At 39.9% G+C, this 22,513-nt stretch overlaps 2 protein-coding genes and 1 pseudogene across 3 annotated transcripts in view; 1 reads left to right on the top strand and 2 right to left on the bottom strand.

The window, feature by feature from the left end:
* PRKG1 (protein kinase cGMP-dependent 1) overlaps positions 1-22,513 on the top strand; it is a 949,780-nt gene that overhangs the window by 553,855 nt on the left and 373,412 nt on the right. The window lies entirely within an intron of this gene.
* Positions 8,120-8,381, bottom strand: LOC107543285 (acyl-CoA-binding protein pseudogene; annotated as a pseudogene).
* Positions 14,103-17,840, bottom strand: CSTF2T (cleavage stimulation factor subunit 2 tau variant). The gene has a single exon (XM_016220748.2). It carries the CDS (start codon positions 17,779-17,781, stop codon positions 15,862-15,864), a length of 1,920 nt encoding a protein of 639 aa, XP_016076234.2. The 5' UTR covers positions 17,782-17,840; the 3' UTR covers positions 14,103-15,861.

The following is a 22,513-nucleotide window of genomic DNA, read 5'->3' as shown; positions in this document are numbered from 1 at the left end:
AATACTTCTTTTACATTGGTGGGTACAGGATAGTTAACAATGAACATTTACAGCACATAGAGATGGTAAGGGGGGAACAAGGTAATAACGAGGGGCTCTGTGGTCTCCTGCTCTGGTGGGAGACTGTGCCCTGAGAGAGCTGGAAAAAGGGGATTCCTCTGACATTCCAAAGGTATTATGCAAAAAGGCAACAGCCAGGCTCAGTTAAGGTAAAGATTGACCTTTGTCAAGAAAGATACTGGCCTAGAACATGACTACCCGCCATGACTTTCTTTCACTTAGGAAGTTCTAATTTCAGACCATCCTATGTGACTACTTTAGGTCTTTGAGTTTATAAGGCCCACCATGCAGGTCTTCCTGGAGCTTGTCAGGTTTAGTATGTGGCCCCCTTTTTTGTCCATAAATATGAGTTTTTTATGCCTGGCTTCTTTGCTTCCCGAAGTCCCCACCCTGGCTATAATTAGACTCGGTCGCCACAGTGCCCATAGTTAATGCCAGTCACTGGGGCAGAACCCAGGGTGTCATCATCTATTTATTCTCTGAGAGACACTAGCTTTTGCAAACGGCCTAGAAAAATGACCTCAATATTCATGTGTATGTTAAATACACCTTTAATAAAACAACCTGCCAATGGGAAGAAGAGGAAACTGGGCAGGACCGTAGGTGAATAAAGGACACAGAATAAACCATATTTCTGTGTCACGATCAACCCTGAGAAATGGGATTTTTTCATTTTTTTTTAATCTTGCAGCATAAGGTCTGGACAAATGTTATGGCCTTCCATGTGAATTGAGTAAAGCAGAAAGAAGAGAGAATTAAAGATCAGGGAGAGGTCTTCTGTTCTCACCGTTGGCACATTTGGCTATAACAGTTTGATAAGACATTAATTAGGAAATAAAGAGCTGAGAGCATTCATGAAGAAATGGGTCTTGCTTTCTCAGCATGGTCTCAAAATTTAGCTTGAAAACAATCATTAGCAAATATAAAGGGCAACACCTATGCAGCCAGCTTGACAAACTGTTCTTGACCTGAGGCTCCCTGCAAGCAACCAGCAAGGGAAGCCCCTGGTAGGGAGGGTCTGGGAAGGCTTCTGACAAAAGCAAGTAGATTATATGTAAATTTCACCTTTTATTTGGAGGGAATAGAATATATTTTGGGCATTCACACATTTCAAATGGTCAAGTGTGGCTGGGATTAGGATTTTAAAAATAATAAAAATAAAAATTCTTAGGACATACCGTCACCACAATCACCATCCTAAATCTACTTGGATCTGGATCTCTGAAGATGCGGCCCAGGAATCTGTGTTTTTCAGGATCAGGAGATTCTGATATGCAGTGAGGTGAGAGGACCACTTCTCTAAGTGGAGCCCCGTTGTGTTTGGCTCATCTTTGCTCCAAGTCATAAAGGGTTAGTTGCACAAATGCATTGTTTGCTAGGAAGAGGTGACATTGCATAAGAAAAGGGGTTTGTGGATTTTATTTCTCTGTTTCACATTCACCGGAAAAGAGGCTATGCCATGGATACATGTCTTGTTTGGAGGCAGCTGGTTCAAGCTGCAGACACAGGTCCTTAGAGAGCCTGATACAGGTATGTCTAGTATGGTCAACTCCTCAGGAGCCTCGGGGTTAACATTGGTCATTGTCTTGGGATAAAATGTACTGATGTTTCTTGGACAGCCATGGCGAATTAGTAATCTAAGTATTCCCCATAATACTTCCGTTTGATTTTTATGATGCAATCATGTACTGGTATTTATGAATATTAATAAACATTTATTGAGCATATGCTACCATGAGAAGTATCACTCTAAATATTGGAAATACAATGGTAATGATAAGGTTTCTGATATTTAGGTCTTATTCCATCCTCACGTTCAACTGTTGTTCCTTACAAGTGTCTTTCTCCTTTTACTGCTGTATATTTTGCTAAGTTGTAAGTGTATTTTACATGCAGTTCCAAGTCAGTAGTCTCTGCAAAAGGACCTGTTTTACAAGCATAGTGCCTAAGCAGTAACCTATCAGTTTTTTTCTTTATTGTTTCTTGTCTTTTTTCTTACTGGCTAGAGTTGCTAAGTGTCTTGCTCTCATAAAAACAAGCCCTGGCCTGGTAGCCTAGTTGGTTAGAGTGTCATCCCAATATGCCAAGGTTATGGGTTGGATTCCCCAGTCAGGGCACATGCAAGGAGCAACCAACCAATGAATGCATAAATAAGCAGAACAAAGAATTGATGTTTCTCTCTCCTCTCGCCTCCTCTCTCTAAAAAAATCAATAAATTTAAAAAAAAACACAAAAACAAACAAAAAGCCATTCTCTATTAGATCTCATGAAGATCTCACTTGTGGATTATTTTGAGCCCCAGAGGTATTTTCCATCTGGATTCCTGTGATTTTTTTTTTTTTTTTTTAACATAATTGATCGCTTTTTGAAAAGTCTTTCTCAAATATCACTCTGAACTTTTTTTTAATTTCCCTCCCTAAAGCCCTTGAGTTAATCCCTAAATCTTTCAGCACAAATATAAAATTCTTTAGCTTCTCTCTTGAGGCACTGAGGACCTAGGCCCTGCCTTATCTCCTACTACTCTATATTCCCCTCCTTACCAAACCCAACTTTTTAATTCTTGTCTTCTGAGTACTGCATATTGTGTAAGAATCTATTAAAAATGAAATGGTACATTTCTTTAAGTACATGGGCACTAGCAGTTGACTAGGAGTCTTAATGATGCTGTTAATACTGCAGGTTAGTGATGGAAATACCTAGTCAGTTGACTCATCTATGATTTTGAATCAGTACCTCAATGACATCTAGCCATGAAATAACTTCCATCCTCTATGTCTGTGCTACCTAATATGCTGGCTGCTAGTCACATGCAGAAACTAATCAACCAACCAACCAACCAACCAATCAATCAATTAATTAAATGTGAATAAATTTTAAAATTCAGCACAATTTATTTTCAATAGCCACATGTAGTTAGTGGCTGCCATATTGAAAGCATGGATATAGAATATTAGATTTAAATTAATTTATAGTAACAGGTTTATAAACTGGAAATTTACCCATTTTGCTTTTATTTTTGACAAGTAGAATTTTAAGCAGAAATACAGCAATCATAAGTACTCTCTAAAACATGATAGTTTTACATAAATCTCCTTATAAAAACCAAAAAGTATTTGCTAAATTAATGTCAAGTAAAATGTTAAAAAATTATATTTATTAAGAGTTCCTAAATAAAGCTCACATTCCACCAAAAAAAAAAAAAAAATCTGTAACTTTGGATTTCAATGTAATTCGGTATTGTGGTAATTTCCAAGTTCTGGAAAAATAAGCTTAATTGTAGGATTTATTTTAATACTTTGCTTAAGCTGGTTTTATTTCATAAAAGCTTGTCCAATATGAGTAATTCTATAGGGTCATTTTCTTAAGTCAGGTTCAGAAACACTAGATATGTGTAAAACCCAAAATACTATATGATAAATTAAGTCATAATGTTTTGGTGCATTATTCTGAAACTTTTGATACTATAACTTTGTGTGTACCACCTTTGAAAGCATGAAGAACTAAGTTGTACATGAACATTTCATTCATAAAGCAAACATTTAAGATACATGTACCTCATATATAACATCACAATAAATAGTGAAAATATTTTCTCAAACTTTTTTATTGGGTTATTAAAGTTTACTTTAGATAAAAGGAAACATGTTTTGAACACCCGTTCTCTATTGTACTAGATAAAGCTATTGGAAATCGAAATATATAAGCCATAAAACTTCAAGCTAGATAAAACTCTGATACCATTTCACAGCATTTCAGGAGCTTGCAATCTCTTGGGTCAAACAGAGTTGGCTATTAGAGGGTTTTTCAACATAAAATTCCCTTAACCTTTGTAAACTTTGTATTTCTTGTTGTACAAAATACAGCTTTACCACATAAGAAAATATAAGGAGAGAGGGATAGTTTTCTTTCCCTGTCCAGATCTTGTTTTTTTTTATAGACTCTAGTTTAAAACGCCTCCTTCTCTGGTAACTGACTTCTCTTGGGGGTCTTTCTTTCCTCTCCTGAAGTGCAGGTCCTCATAACGGAGCTGATTCCATCCATCCTTTATTTCTCTCTTTCTTTCAGCATGCACAGAGCAATAAACAGCTGAAGTTTTATGGCTCATGTTTTCATGTTGCTCTTATGGCTTCTATATCCACAGCTTTATTTTTTAAGGAAAGTAGCAGTATCTAGCACATATCACATATCAAAAGCTTACTATGTGTAGGTGTGGTACAAAGTGCATTATTAAACAATTCTACTACCCTAGGTGATGGTTAGCTCAGTGTACAGATTTTGAAAGTGAGGCATAGAAATGGGTCCCACAGGTAGTACTGCTAGAATCAGAATCTGAACGCTGGGCAGAGACCAAGCTCTTTATTACAAGACTGTGTTTCTTCCCTGGAGAAACTGCCTCTGTTCCCTTCAGGTTCAACTAATGTCTTCATAATGTAGGGGAGAGAAAAGTTTTCCTTGACTCTCCTAGGATCCCTGGCTGGGTCTCAAAATTAAACTGACAAAGCCTGATGAATAGGAAAAAAGGCATAACCACATTTGCTTAAGTTTTGCACGACACAGGAGCCTTCATAAGGAAATGAAGACCTGAAGACACAGGTCTGAGTACTTTCATTCTGGGTTTGATGAAGAAGACACAGTCGGGGAGGAGTGTCACAGGCTAAGGCGTGTAAGGTAATTAGAGCAAACTGAGGGCGCTTAGCAAGCCCTGTTTACCAGGGTTCTTTCCTTTTTCTCCAGAGATAAGAATGTCCCTTCTGTTTCAGGGGAGATGGACAGGAGAAGGGCAGAATGACCTTTCTGCTTCTGCTTTCCCCCCACCAAACTTCTCCAGCTTAAAGTTTTCAATATCCCAAGGTGCTATATTTGGGGGAAGAGTGCCCTAAACCCCATTAACATGTGTAAACCATGAAAATGTTTGCCTTCTATTTCCAAAGGGTATAAGAATGTAATTGAAAACCCTCACTTTTATGACTCCAAAGGACTCCTATTTAAGGTCAGAAAAAAATAACTAATTTTTTCATGTTTTAGAGACTTCATCATCTCATTATCTGTTTACCTAAAATAGCAGCTTTGAATTCACAAACCATGTTATTTACAATAAATGGGTCACAGGGAATAGACATTTCTCCACAGAAGTAATACAAATTGACAACAAGCGTATGAAAAGATACTGACTATGTCAGCCATCAAGGAAATGCAAACCAAAACCACAAGGAGATACCAGTTCACACACACACACTTGTGTGGCAATAATCAAGAAGAAATTAACAATTGTTGACAAAGATATGGAGAAACTGGGCCTCTCGTTCATTGCTGTGGGAACAGGAAATGGTGCATTCCCTTTGGAAAGCAGTCTGGCAGTTCTGAAAGTGAACATAGAGTTATCATCTGATACAGTTCCACTCCTAGGGGGCGATCAATCAGAGTGTCTCTCTCACATTAATGTCTCTCTCTCTCTCTCCCACTCTCTCTGATAAGCAACGGGGGAAAAACATCCTTGGGAGAGGATTTAAAAAATAAAAATAAAAATTAAATCCACTATTATAGGCTCTTTCCATCAATTCAAAATATTTGATCACTGTGTAAATAAAAATGCCAATTAGAGTAAAAATGTTTTAAATAATTTTATCATGTCTATAGTGCAAGAAATTTTTTCTTCCTATCCTCATGAAAACAAAACAAAGTCTTCAGTGCTATGGCAGATAGGACCCAAAAGACATCCTGGGTGCCTGAAGATGAGCTGGCCAGGGCACTACTTGTTAGAGGTGGCAGCCACGATCATGTATGTGGAGCAGGTCTGTGGTTTTGGGGGACTTAGTAAAAAAAAAAAAAATTTAAGCTGTCTCCCCTCCCCCCCTTTTTCTTCCTCTCTCCCCCTGAAGAGTAAATTTGTGCTGAAACACCACTTTTCCAGCCCTGGTAATTTGCAGGACTTCACCACAGTGTTGGCCCTGACAGGAGATCCGTTTCACAGTCCTGCCCTGGCTGGCTCTGCTGTATCATTCGCCAGCTCATCAATCTCCCCTCTCGTGAATAAGTCTTGGTGAAAGAGAGACTGGACAAGAGATGCAGAAAAGCCTATTTTCTCCACTCCCCAAGATAATCCATCTCTAATTCCTCAGGAGGAAGCAGTTTTAGGACCATTTGAAACCAAGGCTGTTATTGCTCAAGGCTCAACTCTTGTGTATCCCAGCCGAGGCACTCGCTAGGGAGAAAACTGCTAAACCGTGTTTATCTGAAAACTGACAACAAAATCCCCAGCAATCAATGATTCTATAAATCATCTCGCTTCCAATTCACAAAATATTCTAATTAAGCAAATTTTGTTTCCCCTCTATGCAAGCAAAGCCCCAAATTAAGAACTAGAATACTTGAACTAGAATAGAACTAGAATAGTCTGAATACCTGTGACCTTGAGAGGTTCACGTGTTCCAGGATCATTGGCACAGCCTCACAATGAGGCTTTGATGTCACCATCTGAAAGCCTTGATTAAATTTAAATTGTTTGCTAGAAACATTTTGAGTTTAATCACTTAAACTCAATGTAAACTTTTCTTTAAGGGAAGAAAATCCTAATTTGCTTACTTTACAAATGCTGTTTTGGTTCATTCACACCCTTAATTAGGATCAGGTTCAAATACAAAGTTTAAAGGCACAAATTGCAGTGTAGAGTTTTTCGCCATTTCCAATAAATCTACTGAAAATAGCAGAACAAATGCTGGTCAGATACTGTTAGCTGCTCCTTTTATACCAGTTCTTTCTTTTTGGAGCATAGGACTATTTAAATAAGGTTTGAAAAATATTTAGCAACAGAATTCTATTGCGCGTTTACTTCTCAATGAAGCATCATGCTAATTTGATGGTTTCGGGAGTCCTGCTCTGTCTCTACATGATGTGTGAGGTTATTTAGAAAATATTTCATCGAGATGTTAGCGGGTAGACAGGGAGACCTCGGTTCTTGTCTTCTTGAGGGGAAGATCTCACTCAAGAGACAAAGTATAGAAAAGAAAGCAAGAATTTATTGACCGCAGCAAAAACATACTTAAGACAATGAAACAAGGAAGGAGTGACAGGAGAGCCCAGGCTCTGCTCCTTTGGCTCACTGGGAGGTCAGAGACAAGGGGCGAAAGGGGGCCTGGAGACAGGTTCAGGGGGTTAGCCTGGGACTAGCTGCAGCTGCCCATTGCTCCCCTGGGTGCAAGTCTCATGGGGCCCCTTCAGGTTAGGGGACTCATGCCTGTGAGGGCAGGAGACGGGCAGGGAATGGCATGGCTGTGCTCCCCGAGGGAGAGCCCCGGGACTGAGCTGCCTCTGCCCATTGCTGCCCTGGGGGAAGAAGGGGATGGAGATGGTGCGGACGTGCTGAGGGTGGGGAAGCGCATGGGGGCATTCATTTTCAGGGGTTTTAAAAGCTGGGCATTTAGGGGAGGTTGTAGGGGCACAGCAATAAAATATTCATCAGCTTTATGCTGATGGACCAGAATGAGGTTTATTTTCTTCATTTGTCCGTGGGTGTGGATGGAAAATGGCACTAATTGGATTTCTGTTGCCTCCCTGAGCAGGGTGATTTAAGGTATTTGCCCCCTGCTGGGGAGGAGTGCAAACATTTACCCTTAAGTGTCCCTGGTTTAGGGAAGATAGGATTTACTAGGTGGCTGCCAACTGCTGTTTAACTATCTGTCTCAGCTGCCCTGTTCTGGAATTTTCCTAGCTTGTAGGATGCTGTAACAGAGATGCATTTACAGAGGGAAGTGCAGAAGCCCATTGTGAAGTCAGCGTTCTTGACTGGATAGTCATCTATTTTACCAAGATTATAAGATTTGCAGACTGGAAGACAAAGTTTTTGTTTTTTAACGTACTGTTAATGAAGTTTTAATTGCTCTATAGATAAAAACTACTCCACAAGGTCAGTAACCTTTTATTTCTGCTCCTTAATGTGTTAGAGCCATATCCTGGACAGTGTTCAGGAGGAGGGCTGATTTCACTTTATCCATGGTATTTGAAAAACAAGGCATGCTGCACAGTTTAGATGAAATGTGTGGCCTGCAGGCAAACGCAGTCCCTAGATTCCGTATTTTTTCTTCAGGTCTTCTACTTTGTTGATGTACCCTTTCATGGCATTTTCCTTGGAAGTCCCTTTCATGCCGTGCCAGGCATCCCACTTGGCCTTGCTTTTGAGGTCCATTGTCGCGGGCCGTTCTATATTTGTCACCCACGGCTGCTTGTTTGTAGCGGCTGTAGATGAACAGCAGGTCATCGTCTGCTGGCCTGGCCTTGAGGTACTTAACCTCCTCAGCAGCTTTCTCAAACTCAGCCTGAGTCATAGCTATGGGGTTGGTTGCAAGGATTCCAGGAAGCTCTTGGAGGCTGCAATGAGCAAGTAGTAGCCAAAACAATTCAGATTTTATGAGAGGGATGTTTCTAGCCTGGCTAACGTGTGATATGTAATGAGTACAAATGAATTGTTTCTAATCAATGTGACATAACTTCCCCTTCATCCCTGGGGGTTAAAAAAAGTCACACATATAGATTAAATGCAAACTCAGGTGATTTTCCAAAACAACAGAAATTTCAACTATGGCGTTTCATGTTAGGTTTCCCACTAAACCTAAGGTTCACTAAATTATCTGTGAAGGGACAGGATTTTTATTTGTTAGCTCATCTTTCTATATGGCTTCTAATAGAAGGGCTGTCTCCTTTATTTACCTCAGATAGGTAGGGATTTTTGCCAGTTCTTGACTTTATGTGACAATGGAGGGGCAGCCATTCGGGTAAATTAAAAATCCCTCTATTTGTCATGTTAATTTGTTCAGGTGCTTTTTTAAAAATTTCTCTTAGGATTAAGTTTAAGCTGTGCTTCTCAGACTTTTATTTGCATGTGGTCACCTGGGGATCTTATTAAAATGCAGATTTGATTCAGCAGATCTGAGGCGGGGCTCAGATTCTGAATTTCTGACAGGCTTCCAGGTGATGCTGATGGTCCAAGGACCAGATTTGAGTTAGCAATAGTTTAAAGCACACCCAGTTTCCTTGAACATATATATAACACCACGGGGAGTGGGGGAAGGAGGACCGGGATGGAGGCATGTTTTCGTCGTTCCTTCGAGATGGAAGGAAAACTATGACAGTGTGAAACTTCAAATTCAATTTCCTCAAGGACTTTTTCCTTCATTACCTGAAAAATTTCAGAGAGTATTGAAGGCCTTGACATAATGTTTCATTTATGAGTATCTGTGTCAAACTTCCTTTAAAATGTAATAAAGATTTGGACACTTACAAAGTAATCTGAGTACCTAATTCTAGATGTTAAAGCTTTTTTAAAGTATTTTTCTATTGTCTTGCTCCCACGAAATTGAACAACTGTTCATTTTTAGCCACTCAACCTTTATCAGATCTTTTCAAAACATTCAACATAGTTTCGTAGACATAACCTGTTTTCACACTCATGTAAATAATTTCACTATATTCATTAGAAAAATTATGTGCAATTGGTATAAGCCGATTTACAAATATAATTGACATGATGAATATACATTCAGCATGGTTTTCTTACAAATAACCTTTTCTTTTTTGCAATATATTCCATATATATATGTACTATATATAACACACTTTGCAAAAGGATTAGACAGCATGGATTAATGTTTAGGTTGTGCTCAGGTAAGAGAGTTACTATTTAAAAACAAATAAAACCAGGAAATGACATAGCATAAGGGGACCATTTTAAAGGAGGTATTCAAGAAAAGCCTCTTAGAGTGATATATAAGTTGAAATTGAATAAAGAGAATTAACTAGCCATTCAAATCCTGGGAAAAGAGTGGGGTAAGGGAAACTGCCCAGAACAAAACTCAGAGACGAAAGTGAGTTTGTCAAATTCAAGGAAATGAAGCTAGGCCCAAAGTAGCTGCAGCGGGGAGTCAGGGGGCCCATGGTAAGATGTGAGATTGGTGCAGGGAAGATCCAAATTACTTAGGGCTTTATAGAAAAAAGTAAGGATTTGGAATTTTGTTCTAAGCAATGTAGGCCTTCAAAGTTTTAAACAAGGGAATGACATGATCTGATTAAGGTTTGTTGGTATGTGTTTTTAAATCAGTGTGGTTGCTATGTGGAAATTACATAGTGGATCATTTTTTAAAATTTAGTTAATAACATAAAAATTTAAAGAACTCTGTTCTGCTATGGACACTGTACATATGTCCATTCTAGAGCTGTTAGCATTTAATATTACTTATATATCACATATATTTCTCATTGTATAAAACTACTTTTGAATTGAAAAATATGCTAATGTTTTGGTTTAATATTTATTAATTATAGAGAAGATTTATGGAAAATATTTAGTCATTTGGATTAGCAAACCAGGATTTTTTTTGCTCAGTATACATTACAGAAAGCTATATATAAAAAACATGTCATACCTTTTGTTTTTGTTTTTGTTTGTTCTGGGTTTTTCTTTGGTTTGTTGATTTTGCGGAAAAATACTGCTTAGCCATTTGTTCAACTGTTTTTCTAGTTCTCATTTGTCAAAATTTCAATTGATCTAATGCTGTGCTTTTATACAGAGTAAAAGCAGGAATTGTAAATTCAGAGTATTATAAAAACTGGCAAGTGATTATGTGAATCAAAACTGGGGAGAGCCATGGCCAGTATGGCTCAGTTAGTTGAGCATCCCATGTACAAACAAACAAACAAAAACCTGGGGAGAAGCTGAGCCTGCCACCAAATTTCTGAGAACCTCTGTGTCATCAGACAAAACATATCTGCAGACTTCACTGACCCACAGACCACAGATTTGAGGTTCATTGTCCAAAAGTAATTAAAGCTTCTACAGGACAAAACTGACAAAATTGACCTGAGGGTGGAGGAGGGTTATGTGCTTTTAGAGAATTCAACAATGTAATTTCTGTTTCTTAAAATACATGAGGATCTTTTTCTCTGCCTTGTTAAGTGTAAAAAAGATGAAATCATTTCGGATACAGTCTTACCTAAAGATAAGAAATATATTCTATTATATATCATGCCTGGCAATGTTCTTAGTCCTTCTTAGGTATGTTGCTATTTTATTTTATTTTTTTAAAGATATCTTTTATTGATTTCAGAGAAGGAAGGGAGAGGGAGAGAGAGATAGAAACATCAATGATGAGAGTCATTGATCGGCTGCCTCCTGCACACCCCCGACTGGGGATCGAGCCCGCAACCTGGGCCTGTGCCCTGACGGGAATCGAACCCTGATCACCTGGGTCCTAGGTCAACGCTCAACCGCTGAGCCACAGCCGGCCGGGCTATGTTGCTATTATTAACATGTGAACAAGAATGATATTTGGGCCCAGCCAGCGTGGCTCAAGGGTTGAGCATCGACCAATGATCCAGGAGATCACGGTTCAATTCCCAGTCAGGGTACATGCCTGGGTTGCGGGCTCGATCCCTAGTCGGGAGCTTGCAGGAGGCAGCAGATGAATGACTCTTTCTCCCTCTCCCTTCTACTCTCTGATGTCAATAAAAATAAATATTTTTTTAAAAGTGATATTTGGGATACAAAATGTAATTTTAGGAATGTTAACGCACCAAGTAAGCCCTATATAGGCCTTTCCATCACATTGTTAACTCAAATATAGTTTTTGATGTCTTATGTTTTGAATGTTATTAAAGTGAACCTTTAGGATAAAGGAAATCGGGGACTAAGTTTTTAGCAGGTGTATCCTTTCCTGTGGAATGTCCATGATTAAATACAGAAATAGATTCCTAAATAGGTACATATTCATATTCAGGCAGTAAGGTGGTGGAATAATCTAAGGCTTACAGGTCCTTAGGAGTGGCCCACAGATGTTTACAGTGAATTACTGAAGAGATTAGTAATTTAATAAGACAGAATTCTGATAAAAACAGCTAACTAAATAGAGAAAATAATTTAGGGGGGAATTGCTGGTTTCATTTCTTGATGCCCAGGAGATTATTCATTCTATTTTTGTCATAAACAATTTGATCAATTTGTAAAATGACCACTTTGTGACACACAAGTTTGATTTCAAATGTCTGCAGATTTTATATATACTGAATCACATAAAATCAATTATAATTGAGAATGTGGTATATTTTATTCAAACTCCTTCATAATATTTACCTACTTTTTGGACTTAACTCCTGGTTTTAAAGAGTTGTCATTAATCAGAACATCACTTATTTTTCTAGGTAAATACTTTGCTATTTTATGTATTTAATAAACACTAGGTTTGCTATTTTTGATATTGCTACCTCAATTCACTTTTGATACATGCCCTTTACTGACATAGTTATATGTCTTGGCAGAAAAATATTAAGAACATGCTAGTTCACATCTCATGGGAAAAGCAATTAGTAATATGAATAATAGTGAAGCTGAATTTTCAACCAGTGGTATAAACTTTGTTTCAGGATGCATAAAAGCAAATTAAAATATTTTAAAATCTGGTTAAGATCTGAAATATACATATGAAATGTATTAGCATATTGTATAATATACCAATATCATATATTATACTATGAATAACATTTAATATTAAATTTAATTAATTTAAATATATTATATTAATTAAATATAAATATATTAATTAAATATATTCACTTTCTTAAAAGAAATAATTCTGGACTATCGAGCATTCTTGACAAGAGCCTGATGAGAAAAGCAAGCTCCAACTAGAAGTCTGTCTAGAGATTAACTGACAATATAAAGCAGTGAGAGGCTGGTATTCTTTTATGAGAAGTCTGAGATGTAACTGATAAATTCAGTTTCTCTGCCACAGTAGATTGTTTCACATAATTATCCATAGACCTCATCAGCTCATCAGACTTAAGAAAAAGGCTTGACATGCTATAGGAAATTAAGGGTGCATGTGCTTAATTTCACATCACAGCATGAAAAAACAAAAGCTTTCCAAGCTGTGATTAAGGGTTTTTTGTTTTGTTGTGTTGTGTTTTTTGCTTTTTTACCATTCGAATTCTGAAAAGTGTAGTTGAAAAGTCATAGTCTCACTTGGATTTGCCTACCTTCACCCGAGATTCACACCGGCTTGTATGTCACTGAATACCCCACGATCAGTAGTCCTGAGACAAGGATATCAGCAGATGTTGAAACACATTTTGATGTTATTAATACAAGAGGGGAAGTACCAATGGGCAGGCACTGATTAAATCTGATCACTTCTTATTCCCAAGAAACATGTACTGCCCAATAGGTATTTTCAAATCAGTGTTTCATCCCAGTATTTTCAACTATTGTTATTATGAATTTGTGATTTCATTTGTAGTCTGTCCATATTTGGGAAAATGCAGGATGCCAGGGGTTGTAGCAATTGTGTAGTGAAACACCTAAGAAACTAATTGTAGCAGACACACATTGCTTGTATTCTTCATTATCAAAAAGACTCTAACTTGACATCAGTACTGGGACAGTTGGGCAGTGAATTGCAGGAAAAACCTATTTTATTAGGTTTACAAAAGTAGATTGCTTCTATTATCTATTTCTAGTTTACTTTCTAATGCGAATAGTTGTTATAGTTCATTTGGTCTGTGTGCAATCTGAATCCTTTGGGGGGAAACTTATGTGTTCTTAATGGAATTTCCTCCCCTAAGACTCTGATATGTTTTGTCCTTTGTTCTCACCTGTGATTTTTGCTACAGTGAATACAGAAATGAGTGACAGGCTACGTGCAGAGTTCCTGGTCTATTAGAAGTGGGAATGGGGCAATAGAAGGTAAAAGTAAACACAGTGCACTGTAATATAAAAGTGCTGTCAGTAACAAAGATATAAGGTGGTCCTGGGATACAGAGATGAGTCCTCTGTGAGGAACATAAAGAAAAGGAAGCCTAATATCTGAGTATCTACCAAGATGTTGCTACTAATACCAACCACATAATTTATTTCAACTGTGGGACTGTATAGATAATAAATCTAAGAAAGGGATTCCTAGCAATTCCTACAATTTCTTTTAAAAAAAAGTACTCAGGCCCCATGGATCTCTCAACAATAGATCACTTGAATAATTCAGTCATTAAAAATAAACATTAGATATTGTGCATCCTTTTTATTAAGTCTTCATTAAACAATGCAGAGGTTTTACTACAACAAAAGAACATAACATTTAATGGTTTTCATTTAGAGTCCTTCATGAAAGCTTTGGGATAAAGGAACTATAATTTCAAAGTAATCACACCAACTTTGTGAATGAGTATTATACAGAACTACCACACATGTAAAGAGTTATCCTCTCCAATCTAGGGGAAGCATATAGGATACATGCTATAGGAAAATTAACAGTAAAAACAGGAGTAAATGGGTAGCTGGAAACACCGGTGTAGGGATGAAAACTTCGTACCCATTTAAGATGTATAAACCTTGCAAAGGAAACATAATTCAATTTCCAAGTCTCAGTTCTCTCCTTGTATTAGACATTTCCCCTTTTATAACTAGTTCTTGTTTTTTTCTCCAGAGTAAGATCACCTGATTATTTGGATATTTGTTTCTGTTAACTAGTGGTTGATGGTATACTTTATGTCTACATCCTTAAGGCTTAAAAATAAATTAGGTAGTAGCTTGAAGGAAATGTGATAAGCCCCACCTTTCTACTGAATTTTAACTATGTCTTAATGGTATATATATTAGAACTAAATGGCTTTATGAGGTGTAAAAAGTAATGACTAGTACCCCACTGAACAGAAAATTTAGGCTACGAGAATTTACCTACCTACCTGGGGTTCAATTATCTTGATAAGAAAGTGATAGACACACAGATTTTAATATAAGAAAACTAAAAGGTATGTTAAATGTTGCTGAGACTAAGATTTTTAATTCCTGTTTCTGGTTGACCGGATGGGATCATCTGTATATGAAAGCTAGATACCAAGAAGCAGAGCTCCACTTGCATGAAACCCTTTACTATTTATGAAAAGCCCAATGCGATCCATAATTCACCCAGATAAACTGGTCCCTAGGCACCGGTTTTAGGGAAGGATGTGAGAGAACAGCTCAGCTTCAGATTTAGGGCTTAAGAACTATTGAGAAATAGGAAGGTACGGAGAGATACACTGAGTCCCATCAGAGGAGACTTAAGTAACCTGGTTGATCTTAGAACTGTCCCAGTAAAATAATCATGTTCAGGGCCAGGCCAGAATATCGCTGGCTTCTAAAGGGTGAGATAAGTAAAACATTATACCAGATATATTCGTTGATATTTCAGGTAGCATAGCTTTAGAAAAAACAATTCCAATACCACAAGTTTAAATTTATCCTGTTAACTCTAACATTTCAAAATAATTCCAAAACACTGAAAGAATACTTAAACTAATACAACATTCTATTGCCCCTAAAATAGGATTTTGTATTTTAAATGATTTACCAGAAAAATCCTGTATTTTAGAGGTAAACTTGTTTTCTTACAAAACCCAAAATCTTAAACAATCTTGGTAAATCAGCATTTTAACAGGTCATCCTTTAGTCTTTATGTAAAGATTTCATATCGTTTTACTCAATATTTTTTCCACTTTTAATATTGCTACATATTCTTTGTAATCTTATTTGGTATAGTATCATTTTCAGAGTTATTTTTGTATATTTACAGTGAACTAAGGTGAACAGACCCACTCCCTCTTCCCCCTCCCAATTAAAAATAAAAACAAAAACAAAAAGACAAGAAGAATTGAGATTAGGTTCTGGCAGGAGGGAAACCCTAATCATTCAACTGTGGGGATGCAGAAGTCAGCTTTTTGCACCCATTGTCCACGCTACAAAAAACCTTTCTGGGATTACTGCCAAGTATTTTCTAAAACCTTTCAAGAAGCTCCAGTAGATTTCTGTATTTGTTCCTTTAAAATCAGAATACTCTGCCTTTGCTCAGGAGGCAACATGGCAATTTGATCTGCAGTCAGTTGAAGAACCTGCATGATCAAAGCTGCCTTTTCTTGATCCTGTGGAGTTACCTGGCTCTGCCCAGGACTAAAACTGCTAGGCTGGCCTCCACCTTGCTTGCCAGATGCCTGTATGCCTGTTCCCTGCATGCCTGTTCCCTGCATGCCTACTCCCTGCATGCCTGCTCCCTGCATGCCTGCTCCTTGCATGCCTGCTCCCTGCATGCCTGCTCCTTGCATGCCTGCTCCCTGCATGCCCGCTCCTTGCATACCTGCTCCCTGCATACCCGCTCCTTGCATGCCTGCTCCCTGCATGCCAGCTCCAGGATTTCCTACCCCTGAAATGCTTGGGACCTGCCTGGGTCCTTGAGGACCACCTGCCCCCATATTAATGGGACCAGGACCCTGGATACCACTTGTCATAGGGCCTCTTGAACTGGGGCCAGGGCCCCGTATCTCCATTCCTCTTCCATCCATGCCTCTTGCTTCCATCCCTCTGGTTTCCATTGCACAGGTCTCCATTCCTCTTCTCTCCATCACTCGTGTCTCTAATACCTCAGTTTCCATTGCTCGGGTCTCCATCCCTCGAGAGTCTCTACTACCTCTACCATCCAGAGGTAGAACCCTCTGATCTATCATTGGTCCTCTGGGCTCCCCAATTAGCATTCTGGGATCAGCTAATGGCCCTCCCCTCATTTCATGTGAGGAAGGGCCACGGCTGTCATGTCCAGGGGCATGGTGCATGGGGGGACCCTGATGAGGTGGCCCAAGATAGCCTCTGGGCTCTACTTCTCCAGTGTGAGTGACTGAAAGCAAAGTCCCTCCACGTGGGTCATTTGGAGCATCTCCTAACAGTCCCCTAGGAGGTAGTCCACCAGCAGTCATGGGTCCACGAGGCATAGGAGCTCTAGGATCCGACATCTGTACCTGTCCCCGCTCTAAAGGCACTGGACCAACCACTGGCATTCCAATTTGGGGCTGCATAGCTCCACCAGGAGTTAAAGAACCAGGACCAGGTCCAGGAACTGCAGCTGGCATGGGCCCCGGGGCAGGAATTCCACCCTGAATAGGTGTCTGCATCAGAGGAGGAATGTCCTTCACAGGTCTTCTAGCCAAATGCTGAGGCTGAGGAGCTGGGGGGTTCTGCTGGTTCAGCAAAACATTAGGTCCTGGGCAGAGGCCAGGGCCGGGGCCCGGGCCCGGGCCAGGGACCGGGCCAGAGACAGGCTGAGCTTTGCCTGGGATCAGTGGTGTAACATGTATCTTGCGATGCAGAATTTTCAGAGCAATCTCTGGATCCATGATTCTCATCACTACTTGTGCCTGCAACAGCGCATAAGCCAGCTGAGGGTTTTGAAGTAACATGTTTCGAGCTTCCTGGTGGCTGTTTTGCACACAGAGCTTCATCTGCTTCATCAGCTCAAACATCTGCTCCGGGGGGAGACTAGCGACTGCTCTGGTAATTGACTCAGGGGCGTCCTCTGGATCGATGGGGTCCCCATAGGGCGAGTCAATGATGGGCGCTGCAGGCCCTAAGCTCTTTAACTCCTCCTTGTTCTTTTCGCTGGCAGCATTGTCCACCCGCAGCGCTCGGCCGCTGAACTCCCGCCCATTCAGGTTCCGCATGGCACTAAGCGCGGTCTCCTGGTCTTGGTACTCGCAGAAGCCATAACCCTTGGGTTTCCCAGTCTCTCTATCGTATACAAGCCGGAAACTGACAACAGAACCAACCTCCGAAAAAATGTCCTTTAACTGCTCCTCGGTTGCCTCATACGGAATGTTCCCCACGAACACGGAACGCAGTGATCGATCCATTGCCGGGTCTCTCACCGCCAAACTCGACATGATTCCGACTGTGCACACCGCAGCAAGCGGACTCCTGCGAGTCGTCGTCCTCAGACCCACACTTCCGCTGGGCAACGGAAGCGGCTCTCAAATTCCGGGCCGAAACCTAGCGACTCCGCTTTCATCGTTCCGCCTGTCCGCGGCATCTGCATTTCTACGTTCCACTAAATCAGCTACCGCTTTCTGTCCCTGGTTCTACGCGGTTCTGCCAGCCCCTTATTACCTAGAAGCAAGATTCCTTTCTGGTCGCTTATTCCGCAGGCTTTCCCGGTGCGGCGGCGGCCCCGGCCAAGAAAAGCTTGGTGCGCATTAACCACAGTAAAGATGGCCGCAGAGACTTCACCATGGCAACAGGGAGAGGCCGCCCCTCTTGACGTCAAGGGCGCGTTTGCTTCCGTTTGCCTGCGCGGGAAACCGCCAACCGAAAGCTCACTCCGGCCGCTTGTTCTCCATTCTGAGACGATGTTGTCTTAGAGCAGCTTCGCAGTCGAGCTGCTCATGTTGTTACTTTTTATTTTCTGAACCGATATGAATATTAATCGAGAAATAGTAAGTTTTGATGGCAGAAGCTGCCTGTACCTAGTGCAGTGCCCCCCCCCCCCGACGGAAGGTAGGACGGAAGCCTGGACCCCCGGGTGGTTGCTAAGCAGCCAGGAAGCGGCCAAGCCGGGATGTTCCCCGAGGGCCCGGGCCCGAGACAGCCCCGGAGCTGAGCTGCCCCACGTGGTAGCCGCCGGCCACCTGCAGCTACTGAGGACTTCGGACGTGGCCAGTTTGATTGAGAAACCGCTTTTTATTGGATTGGGGGGGGGGGGGGGGGACACGGATGCGAGAGCGACGCGGACAGGCTGCTCCCCCAGACGCGCCCGGTCGGGGCGGGAGGTGGAACCCGCAGCCCCTCGGCCTGCGCACCATGCGCCAGCCGCTGGGCCACACCAGCCGGGGGTTACTTCTATTTATTTTTTTATTAATGTAAACATCAAAACTGATAGGCTACTGGAAAACTTTTTAGGATGTTTGAAACCATTTGGGTATCGTACCTACTTTTGCAATGATACATTCTATTCAACCTAAATAAAAATCAAGCATTTCCAGTTAAAATAGAGCATTCTGATTGAGATGTGCTATGCGTAAAATGCATGCAAGAGTTTGAAGAGAGCATAAAAAGGGTAAAATCTCATTAACTTTATATTGTTTACGTGTTGAAATGAGATTTTTAATATGTAAGGTTAAACAAAATGATTTAACATTAATATCACTCATTTCATTTTTTAAAATTACATAAATGGATTATATGTCTATGGATTGCACTGCTCCAGGGCCTGAATCTTAAGTCTTAAATGGAATAATTTTATTCTACATGTGCCTGTTTAAGGGATTATGAAACTAAGTTTCATCAAAAATTGTATTATGGCCTGGCCGGCGTACTCAGTGGTTGAGCGTCAGCCTAGGATCCAGGAGATCGAGGTTTGATTCCCGGTCAGGGCACAGGCCCGGGTTGTGGGCTCGATCCCCAGTCAGGGGCGTGCAGGAGGCAGCCGATCATGACGACTCTCTCATCATTGATGTTTCTCTCTCCCTCTCCTTTCCCTTCTCTGAAATCAATAAAAATATACTAAAAAACCCCACACAATTAAAACATTTAAAGGTAAATGGAGGCTTTGTCTTGTTTTAGCTAAACTCTCATATTCATTTCAGATGTATATATTAAACTATGGTGCACACCCAAGATACATAATACAATTTTTTAAAAAAATATATCTTTATTGATTTCAGAGAGGAAGGGAGAGGGAGAGAGATAGAAACATCAATGATGAGAGAGTCGTCATTGATCGGCTGCCTCCTGCACGCCCGACTGGGGATCGAGCCCACAACCCGGGCATGTGCCCTGACTGGGAATCCAACCGTGATCTCCTGGATCCTAGGTGGATGCTCAACCGCCAAGCCACGCCCGGCTGGGTTTAATTGTTTTTTAAAACAGGCTTGGACATAGCTATTTACACATGATAACTGATATCTGCAAGTGATAAGGTGTGTTTATATCACCTAATAAAATCCTCATGCTCTGTCAAAAGAAGTAGAATAGGGCCTGCTAGTAGTAGTGTTTCCCCCTCTGATTCTTTCATTGGAGGCAGAGCAGGGGTGAAGGGAGTCAAGAAATATCATTTGGGAAAACTAAATGCAAGTCCATTTGTTTTTTTCCCCAAACCATCTCTTTACAGACAGAAGCCATGGCTTTTTTACACACATTCTGTCAAGGACAACAACTTAGACATCAGTTATGTGTGTAATTGTGTATATGTTAAATGTAGTAATCATGAAGATGGTACTAGGCCATTGGAATAAATTATAAAGTTCAAAAAAGGTTGCACTGCTTATCTGGCAGTTTCTGTACTGCTGCTGCAGCTAGTGTCTAAACCAGTAGGCCTCACACTTTAGCATGCATCAGAACGACCTGGTTCTGATCACATTTCTGAGGTGAGAGTGGAGAATTTGCATTTTAACAAGCTTCCTGGTGATGCTGATGCCACTGGTCTGGGGACCCCACTTTAAGAATCATTGACCTAAATTTTAGTCCCTTTTAAAGGGATTTGAAGTGTTTGCTTTTTTTTTTTCCCCTATTCATATCAGGCCAACCTAAATTTAGTACACTGTTAAAAAGTATGAAATATTAGTAGTCTTAAAAATTATTAATACTTTAGCCCTGGCCTGTGTGTCTCAAGTGGTTAGAGTGTCAGTCAGTTAGCACAGCAAAGGGTTGAGAGTTCAGTTTGCCTTCAAGGGCACGTACCTGGGTTTCAGTTAGATCCCACTCCAGTCCGGTGTGTGTGGGGAGCAACCAATTGATGTGTCTCTCACATTGATGTTTCTCTCTCCCTCCCTCCGTCCCTCCCTCCCTCCCTGCCTCCCTCCCACTCTCTAAAAATCAATGGAAAAAAATATCTCTGGGTGATGATTAAATATATATATACCTTTTGCACTTGGACTATTCTTTTTAATTTATTATAAGTTTATCTAAATTATGGCAGTCGATCTTTCTACACTTAGCATCTGTAATGTGGCCTCATTCTCATTACTCACACTCTTCTCATGTTCTCCTTTGGCTTGATTGTACCACTCGTTTTTCATGTTTCATTCAGATTTGTGCTTTTCAACCTCCTGCCTTTTGCTTATACTATTTTTTTGTTGGGAATTTTTTCTTTTGTCTCTTTTCTCACCCCATCACCCCAGCCCCAGTATATAAATTATTTCGTCTTTCAATGCTAACTTCAAAGACTTTTTTTTTTTTTACAGTAGAGTATTGATTTGGCATCCATTATCTTTTGTATTAGAGGTACCAATACAATTTAAGCATAGAACCCATATCTAATTTATATCTTTCATATTGCTTAGTTCAGTGCCTTTTGTATTACGTGTACTCAGTAAATATTTTTTTAAATTAATACAAGATTATCTTATCCCAGATTACATATGTTAACCAAATTGTAATTTAATCCTTTCAGCTTACAAAACACTTCCTTTGGCCCAGCCAGCATGGCTCAGCAGTTGAGCATTGACCTAGGATCCAGGAGATTGAGATCTGATTCCCGGTCAGGGCACATGCCAGGGTTGCGGGCTCGATTCGCAGCAGGGGTGTGCAGGAGGCAGCTAATGAGTGACTCTCATCATTGATGTTTCTATCTCTCTTTCCCTCTCCCTTCCTCTCTCTGAAATAAATAAAAACATATTTAAAAAACAATCAAACAAAAACACTTTCCTTCTGATTCCCACATTTGGTCTTGACAACAATCCTGTAAGGTACACATACACACCATTGTATCCTAATTTTAAAGATGTGGGAACTTAGAGAACTGTTACTTAGAACTTTACCTAACAATGGATTCACTCAAAATACAGATACTATTCATAAAACTCTGAGCACTTAATAGGGAGGTGGCCCCCTCATAAATGCTTTATAAAATACAATATTTTTTTAATACTTTCAGCAATCCTTCTGAGATAGGCTATCATAAGTGTCTGAATTTAGAGCTAAAGAAATATAGAGGCACAGAAATGTTAAATAGTGTGCACATTTTAACTGACAGAGGCAGGATTTGAGCACAAATAATTTGACTCAAAGAACTCAAACTCTTAAATTATTGCATTAAATTAGCTTCCCAAGGTAACATAGCTAGGGAGTGACCAAATTACAGCCTGAAACTAGGCCTTTTGATTTTAAACGTCTCTTTTCATGACCAGTGCTACACTCACAGCTTACTGAGCCTGGGCACAACCCCTTTGGCCTTTTTCCTGATTGTCTCTGAGTTTAACTAATTGCAATTTTGACATCACAATAAGTGCTGTGACAACAGATGGACAGTAAGATGTAAAGACTGCAGCAATTTAAAAAGCCTTCTTTCAAATTATAGGGCTATAGTTAAATATTAAGTATGAGTTTTTTTAAAAACATCGTTTGATAGGTAATGAAGGTGTTTTTCATAAAATGAAAGAGCCCAAATTTCTTAGTTCCCAAATTATGTTGGTTCGTGACATTTCTCACAATTTAAAAAATGTATTTAATGTGAAACAATATACAGAGGAATAAGTAGTAAGTTTCATTTACTCATACATGAGAAGAATGACTTTTATTGGAAAGAGGAAGTTTTCATGAATTTGGGACTGCTGGGAATATGCTATTCCAGGACTAGAGGTTGGACAGAGCCAAACATTCTCTATGGAAGGACTGAGGAGT

Source organism: Miniopterus natalensis, chromosome 14 (genome assembly GCF_054644295.1).
Source record: "Miniopterus natalensis isolate mMinNat1 chromosome 14, mMinNat1.hap1, whole genome shotgun sequence".
NCBI classification, from domain to species: Eukaryota; Metazoa; Chordata; class Mammalia; order Chiroptera; family Miniopteridae; genus Miniopterus; species Miniopterus natalensis.
The sequence above is the reverse complement of the archived record's forward strand: the minus strand, read 5'-3'. Positions and strand labels throughout refer to the sequence as shown.